Source organism: Rhinolophus hipposideros, assembly GCF_964194185.1.
Source record: "Rhinolophus hipposideros genome assembly, chromosome: 4".
Classification (NCBI taxonomy): domain Eukaryota; kingdom Metazoa; phylum Chordata; class Mammalia; order Chiroptera; family Rhinolophidae; genus Rhinolophus; species Rhinolophus hipposideros.
In genome coordinates, this window is record NC_138050.1 from 6,690,193 (window position 1) to 6,699,126 (window position 8,934).

At 39.1% G+C, this 8,934-nt stretch overlaps 1 protein-coding gene across 1 annotated transcript in view; it reads left to right on the forward strand.

Moving 5' to 3' along the window:
* Positions 1-5,354, forward strand: part of FLT3 (fms related receptor tyrosine kinase 3) — a 61,402-nt gene extending 56,048 nt beyond the window's left edge. The window contains 1 exon segment of the mRNA XM_081046016.1: positions 5,089-5,354. Within this exon segment, the coding sequence (XP_080902142.1) occupies positions 5,089-5,211 (123 nt within the window). The 3' untranslated portion in view covers positions 5,212-5,354.
* Positions 5,355-8,934: the final 3,580 nt, after the last annotated feature.

Consider the following 8,934-nt stretch of genomic DNA (forward strand, 5'->3'; position numbering starts at 1 on the left):
TCCTCACACCCACAGGATGTCCAAATCCCCCTCCCTCTGTTCCCTCTGTCCCTCTGTTCTGGGTATCAGGAATTGTTGAATGGAAGGCTCTCCATGGATGATGATTCAGCTGAGGGTAATCATGCTCAAGGACAGTTCTCCGACCTTTCCCCCTAATCTCTCCCACTCCCCCTGAACCTCTGTGATGGAAGGTTTCCCTTCCAGTGTCAGAAATACTGGCAGGAAGTAGAAAATGGCGCCCCCCCTGGGGCTGGAGGACGAATACACCAAGAGGAGCCCCTTACTCCTGGTTGGTGAAGGGGGCCCCAGTCTAGACGCCTGGGGAGTAGAACACAGATGGGTTTCAGTGCCCGCTTGGGAGAGCACCTTTGAGCAAGAATTAATCTACACAACCATGCCAGGGAGCTCTGCCCATTATGAGCAAACCCTGTTCCTCCTCTGCCACTCCATCTTTTCTCTGTAGGTCTTCTAAGCACAGTTATATCCAGTCTCTTGGATGGGAACACAGGCCTTGCCAGCATTCTTTCCTTGTACTCATGGGAATGGTTTCTGTAGAATCTCTGTTTCTGCTTCATCATGGACCAGGGAAAGAAAATGGATCTTGGAGAATAAGTGAGAAGGGGAGGGAAACACGTAAGTAGGTGAATACTTTTAGATAGAACCCAACCCCAGTGGTATGGAGTTAGAGCAGGGAGATGGTTGACTAACGTGCAAAAGCATTTTTTTAGACAATGGTGAACCAATAAAGATTTTAGAATGGACAAACATACTTCAATATCTGTCTTAAAGACCCAGGTTACTATATATAGTGACGGGTGTTAACTGCACTTATTGGGGTGATCATTTTGCAATATATACAAATATAGAATCATTGTGTTGTACACCTGAAACTAATATGATGTTATGTGTCCATTATTCCTCAATTTAAGAAAATAAAAGAGCCAGATCAAATATTCTCTCCTCTCCAAAGACTCTCCTAACTTCTCTAGTCAGATTTCAGACTCCTTCTTCTGAATCCCCTACACTTCGTATATAACTATATGAGATGCAAATCACGTTGTGTGACTATTTTTCTTTATGGGTTTGTCTTTCTCATGACGAGACTTAATTTATGAGGGCAGGGATGGTGTGCTGCTCATCTTTATGTTACCTGATGGAGTCCCATAGTCAGGAGACAATCACTTTCCCCGGTCACTAAATGAATGAAAGTCAGTGTGAGAGCCGGTTAGAATGTACTATTCACTATTTGTCCACCCAGCTGTTAGCATAATGCTTAGCATATGGAAGGTGGAAGCAAATATTTCTGGAAGGAAGGAAAGGAAACATAAAAGTAAGTTTGGGAAAGCACAGGCAAAAGAGTGAAAGGAAGGACATCAGTTCAGAGGTGAGTCAGCAATAGGAGGCGGGCACAGACGTGGGCGTGAACCGAGGCAGAGGCCATGGGGCCTGAGCTCACACCATCTTTCCTCTCGTATCGGCCCCCATATATACATAGAAAGAAGTGAGGCCATTAACTGCCTTTGAAAAGCAAGAAGGAGATCTCTGTGAACCAGAAACTGTGGAAAATGCCCTAGACAATTAGAAGGTAAGACTGGACAGAAGAGGGAAAACCTACAACAGAAGATGCTTTGAAAGAACAAGGAAAAGTGCTTTCATAAAATGGTAGGAAGAGGTCCAGTAGGATTCTGCAGTGAGGGCAGCCACACCGCTAAATAAACATGAGAATAAAAAGGGTGTGAAAAATGTCAGTGTAAGCACTGGTAAAACAGAAATAGAATGTATAACCTCAGATTCAGCAGAGAGGGAAAAAAGGACCATAGAAAACACGATCAAGCCAACAAATGGGGAAGAGAGAAACAAAGAGAAATCCTGGACATATAAAACACAGAATGGCAAGAATTAGTAAACACACTTAAGAAAGAGAATTTCAAAATAAACGAAACTCTTTATCATACAGGCTACATTCACTAACGTCAATGCAGTGAAATGAGAAATCACTGATAAAACCCAAAAAAGCCCCAAGGTAATATATCAGAAATTAAAAATCAAGTCTTTTGTTAAGAAGAAGGAGGGAGCATAGACACAGACAATAATTTAGTGGTTACCAGAGGGTAAGGGGGTGGGGGGTGGGTGATGAGGGTAAAGGGGATCAAATATATGGTGATGGAAGGAGAACTGACTCTGGGTGGTGAACACACAATGGGATTTATAGACGATGTAATACAGAATTGTACACCTGAAATCTATGTAAATTTACTAACAATTGTCACCCCAATAAAATTAATTAAAAAAAAAAAAAAAGAAGAAGGAGGGAGGGGGGAAAAAGGAAAAGAAGTAAAAATGGGCACTGCTTATTAAAACCTGGGGAAGTTGGCTGAATTTATATCTCTAAATTCATTTATTAGGAGGAGGGAGAAGAGGAAGAGAATGAACAAAGCGAAAAGAAGGAATTAATAGAGATAAATGCAGAATTTTATAAACCAAGAACAACAAAAACAAAATTATAAGTGATGACCAGGAAAACCAAAAGTTGTTTTTGAACTGATAATAGTAATAATGAAATGTAATTGCTGAAATTTTTTGAGTGTTGATCATACACTATTCTAAGATATTAGTAACTCATTTAATCCTCATAGCAATCTTATGAAGCAGGTTCTGTTATTGCCTGTATTGTAGATTAGTCAATTGAGATACAGAGAGGTTAAGTAATTTGCCCAAGATAACACAGTATGTGTCAGGATTTGAATACTATATTACTTAAATATAATATTCAAAGCATATGAATAGTGTATATTAACAAAGTTTACAAATATGCCACTAAAGCATGCTAACTATGAAGAGTACAGTTAAGAAAAATGGGGAAGGACAAATAAGTAGCATTCAGAATGAAAAAAACATAACTATGGATAGAAAAACCATTTTAAAAAGCCCAAGAAAATCTTATGTACCTCTTTATATTGATGTACTTGAAAACCCAGGGTTTTAAATTTTTATAAAGAGAATATAGTTATGTGTTCGTTGTGCAACGAAAAAATTTATTTTAAGAAAATCACTTACAGAGATGGAAAGGAAGACATTTTAAAAAGTGATATATCAGAACCAGACCCACTAACTGATTGGCTGTGGGTGTAGAGAGAGCTTGAGGAGATAGTTCTGAAACTTCTAAACTGAGGGACTGGATGAATGGCAGTGTGTTAAGTGGAACTGTAAATACAGGAAGAAGAGAAAGTTTGGAGGTCAAAGATAATGAATTCAGGTGTGGGGATGTTGGATTTGAAGTGTTATTGGTATTTTTGTCACTTCATTAGATGGTTAGAAAGTCAGTGCCTGAGATTCACATTTGGTTGAGCAGGTCCGACAGGTCATAACCAACTGCTAAGTCCACTTCACAAAAAAGGATGTATCATTACAGTTCATCCTTAAGGGTACAGGCAAACTGTCATTATGCAGACCGGGTTTGAAAGAATATATACCGTGTTTCCCCGAAAATAAGACCTAGCTGGACAATCAGCCCTAAAGCATCTTTTGGAGCAAAAATTAATATAAGACCCAGTCTTATTTTACTACAGTATAAAACCGGATCTTATATAATATAATAATATAATATAATACCAGTTCTTATATTAATTTTTGCTCCAAAAGAGCATTAGAACTGATTGTCCAGTTAGGTCTTATTTTCGGGGAAACACAGTATATATTTTTTTGTTTTTTTTTCTAGAAAGAAAAATTCAGAGTATGAGACAGTTCAGTCAGTTAACACTATAACTGACTGTGAAAAACAAACAAACAAAACAAAAAGGAGAACAGCGAGCGGTGGGGGTAAAGGAGGATTCTGTTAAGCTTAAAGAATGCACAACCTGGGACGATCGGATGGCTCAGTTGGTCAGAGTGCAAGCTCTGAATGACAGGGTTGATGGTTCGATTCCCACATGGGCCGGTGAGCTGTGCCCGCCACAACTAGATTGAAGGACAACTACATGGAGCCGATGGGCCCTGGAGAAACACACTGTTCCCCAATAAAATTTTTTAAAAATGCACAACCCCTACTTCACAAAGAGTTCTTATGAATAATAAGAAAAACTTGTCAGCGCAATATCGGAGTGCCAAGGAGAGTAGCAAACTATTCACAATGACATACAAACGGCTCCTGAATATAGCAAAAGACGCTCAACTTTGTTTATTGTGAAACATACGCAGGTAAGGAGATAAAACTGGAGAAAATAGTCTTTCTAGACACAGTTGATAGGAGAAGAAATAAGGAGACCGCTCTTCAGGGCAGCACAAGTCAAATATATCACAATTCAAAAGTGCATCCCCTTTGATCATTTCCCTCACTTCCCCCAAAGACGGACAAGGTCACGTGTGCACTTTTTCACTTTGATCTAACTGATTATATTACCAACCCATTAAAGGGTTAACTATGATCCATCAGTACTGTAGAATCCTAGGCTGCCATTAAAAAGATGATGTGTGTTCGTGTTATAGTGAAAATATGTAACATAAGAACAATATAATTGGCACGTGTGACATGAATAACGTGTCAGTAATTCAAAATAAGATTTTAAAACAGAATCTACTGTCTGAGTCCACTGGCACAGAATTGTGTGTGCATTGCAAGCTGTCAGAATGGTGGGTACCTCTGATGGTTTTAGCTCTTTTCTACATAACTCTCTACATTGCTTTAATTGTCTGTATGAATGTGTATTTTATAACCAGACCAAAAAAAATAGAGCTGTTTTTATTTTGGAAAAAATGTACAAGTCACTACGCTCCCAAGTGAAAACTCAAGAAGAATGAGCGGACCGCTTTTTGCGGCCTTTTTCTTTTGTGCACGGTTTTTGTGCATGGTGTGAGGATTTCTAGATGGAGATTTTATACCTAAGTGTAGAAACCATAACGGAATACAATATTTAACTATGACTTGATTTCTCCATTAATAAAAGGACCCAAATTGCTTTGTCAGTTAATATGTAGAATAGTCTCTAAGGCCTATGCATAGGAAAAGTAAGTAATAATTCGCAATATGAGCACATGACATGTAAGTCTTAATCAGATGGTGATGAGTATTCTGTGTCTTCCCATGTTCAGGTGTATCAGAACATGGATGGCCATGTTTCGGAGCGTCCTTCTGTCTACCAAAGCAGGAGACCTTACAGCAGACAGGTGGACGCAGGCCTACCCTCTCCGCAGGCGCACGTGGAAGATTCCTAGAGAAACAACATCATCTTAAGGACTCATCCCTCCACCTCGCCTACCTTCAACAGGTTATCAATCACCAAACAAGATTAACTTCATCACTAAAAGAAAGTATATTCTCAACTGCTGCTTTGCTGGACTTTTCTCTAGAAGCTCTCTGTATTTACTCTTGTTGTCAAAGGAACTTTTGTAGAATCGAATCCGCCTTTTTGCAAGGCAGGAAGAGCTGATAAGTAACTTTACTGGAACATCTACCTACGTCCAAAGGCCACATCAGGCCGGCTTGAGTGAAAATTGTGTGTCTGAAGTATAGTATATTCTTGTAAATACATAAAAGAAAAGCATTTTGTTAAGGAGAAGCTGATATGATTTTTTAAATCTATGTTTTAAAATAATATGTAACTTTTTCAGCTATTTAGTGATATATTTTATGAATGGAAATAAAATTTCTACTATAGAAATGTTCATTATTGAATTGTTTACATGGTATATTTAGATCCGACTTAACTGGAGTTCGTGAACCTCCTGAAATTGTGTGTGATATTTTGTTTGTGTGTGTGTATTTTTGTTTCCTACTGAGGAGGCTCATTCTTTCATCAAAGTCTTAAAAGGATCCATGACTCCTGCCCCCAGACTAAGAGAAGAATGCCTGATGTTGGATGTCTGCTGTCCTCTCTGCAGCTCTCCTTTGAAGCAGTTCCTTTCGTCATCCTTTGAAGCTTAGCATCCTCCATCCCACAGGCTTATAAACTTGGACTTGTTATTGTCCTTACATGCCAGGTGTAGTTCTTGGTGAAGAACTTGGTGAAGTTCTGTCTTTTCTTTCTTCCTTCCCTCCTCTCCTCCTCCTCTCTTCCTCCCCCTCCATCTTCTCCTCCTCCTCATCCTCCTCTCTCTCTCTCTCTCTGTCTCTCTCTCTGTCTCCCTGTCTTCACCGAGGCTGGAATTCTCTCCCCACCACATTTTAGCTGTGCAACATTGGGCAAGGAACTAGCCTCAGTTTCCTCTTCTGGAAAATGGGATAATAAAAATGGGATAATAATGGCACCTATTTTACAGGGTTGTTGTAAAAATTAGATGAGTTACATATATCGTATATGAATGTCATAAACATATACATATATTACATAAACATAAAAACCACTTAGATCAATGCTTGGTCCCTAAATATAATCTAATTATTGTCATTTGCGCTTTGCTTTCTGGTTTTAATCCTTTGCTGTAAACCAGGCCACCATAAACTCACTTAGATTACACTAATCCCTTCTCCTAATCTCTCCAGCATCCAGTGTTTTCTCTGAGCCCCCGACAGATTCATCACCCTAAAGTACTGATTTGCATCTATCACTGAGCTGGAGAGCTTTCAGGGCCCCCCCCCATAGCCAGTTCCATTGCGTTTCTCCTATTAGATGACAGAACATTGTCACTCTAGCCAAAACCATGCTCCTGTTCACTGGGCATGTCTCGAGCGTTCCCACCTCCAGTTTTTCTTTTCTTCACCCTCTCTCTACCTGGGATGGCAACTTCCTTATCCTCTCCCTATTTAAGTCCTTGCTTTGTGACCAGGCTAGAACTCCATGTTCTCCTCCGGTCTTTCTCAGCTCCACCAGAGATGGCTTCCCCACTGACATCTTGTAAAGGCTTTGAGTCTGTACCATCTGATTGGCTCTGAACATGGAGTCTATCTACCTTATGTGGCAATTTATCTTCTTAAATAAACATCCTCTCTTTTTACTTGAATTTTAAGAAGTTTGAAAGTAGATATGATGTATGCCAAGTTGTATGTCTAACTCATATTTGTGTATACAGTCGGGACACAATAAATGTATGTATTCAATTATTTCTTACCTACACAGCTTAAAGTATGAAACATACTTGATATTAAAAATTCAGATGATTTTATGTTTTTACTTATACTGATAAGTGAAATTTCCCCATTATGCACCCAAATCCCAAATTTTTCAGGGGAACTACTGTTAAAATTTTAAGTATATTTTCTCCATCTTTTTCTTTAAATATATATACATCATTCACATATTTATACACACACACACACAAAGAGTTCTTTGTCTTTTTACATAAATGGAATTACATGCTTTTTGTTCTTCACAATGTCAATATTTCCCAACTTTGTAGTTTGTGAGGTATTTGTGTGCTAAGCATTGTGCTGAGATTGACATGTGTATTATCTCTTTTAATTTTCATAATTACATCATGAAGTAGGTATCAAAATTATACCAATTTTTTTCTGAGGAAATTGAAATGTAGATGAATTACTTGCAGTCTCCAAGCTCCTGGTAACACTTACCTTGCGATTTCTCTGGGGTCTACTATTATTTTGTTTTATTTTATTTTATTTACTTATTGATTTATTTATTTCTAATAGTAAAATACATGTAACATAAAACTCGCTGTCTTGACCATTTGTGAGTGTACAGTTCAGTAGTGTTAAAGATATTTATTGTTTGTTTGTTTTTTAAGATTTTTGTTGGGGAAGAGGAACAGGACTTTATTGAGGAACAATGTGTATTTCCAGGATTTTTTTTTGTTTTTTTTGTTTTAGGGAACAGTGTGTTTTTCCCAGGACCCATCAGCTCCATCCAAGTCAATTGTTGTCCTTTCAATCTTAGTTGTGGAGGGCATAGCTCAGCTCCAAATCCACTCTCAGTTGTTAGTTGCAGGGGGCACAGCCCACCATCCCTTGTGGGAGTCTAATCGGCAACCTTATGGTTGAGAGCTCACACTCTAACCAACTGAGCCATCCGGGCGCCCCTCCAGAAGCTCAGCGGCAGCTCGTTGTCTTCATTCTAGTTGTGGAGGGCGCAGCTCGCTAGCTCATATGGGAATCGAACCGGCAGCCCTGTTGCCCAGAGCTCGTGTTCTAACCAACTGAGCCACCCGTCCACCCCAAGATATTTACTTTGTTGTGAAACAGATCTCCAGAACTTTTTCACCTTGCAAATCTGAAAACTCTACACCCATTAAACTCCCTTTCCTGCCACCCCCAGCTCCTGGCACCCACCATTCTACTTTCTGTCTGTATGAATTTGACTCCTCTGTTACCTCATATAAGTGGAAATATATTTGTCTTTTTGTGACTGGCTTATTTCATTTAGTACAAAGTCTTCGAGATTCATCGATGTTGTAGCATGTGACAGACTTTCCTTCCTTTTTAAGGTTGAATAATATTCCATGGTGTGTGTGTGTGTGTGTGTGTGTGTGTGTGTGTGTGTATCCCAATATTCATTCATCCATTAATGGACATTGAGTTTGCTTCCACCTCTTGGCTGTTGTGAATAATACTGCTATGAACATGAATGTGCAAATATTTCTTTGAGACCCTGCTTTCAATTCTTTTGTGTATACACCCAGAAGTGGGATTGCTGGATTGTATGGTAATTCTATTTTTAATTTTTTGTTGTATTCATTATTTGTAAAGACCCTGTCGTAGTGACCACGTGTTTCTTTCTCCATCAGCATTTATTCTGGTAACAGCACCGTGACATTAAGGTATTTTTCCTGTTGTACACAGTGTGTTGGGACTTCACTCGGGAGCTTTGCCTTCTAAAAAGGAGGATCCTTGACTCAAGCTACGAGAATAAATGCCCTCTCTTGTTCTAGAACTTTGCATCTAGACTGGATTCAGGCAACCATGAGGAAAGGAGTTGGAGTTCTTAATCACCAAGTATAATCTCTGACAACAATGACAAGCACTTCCCCCTTCTAGATCCCTGGCAT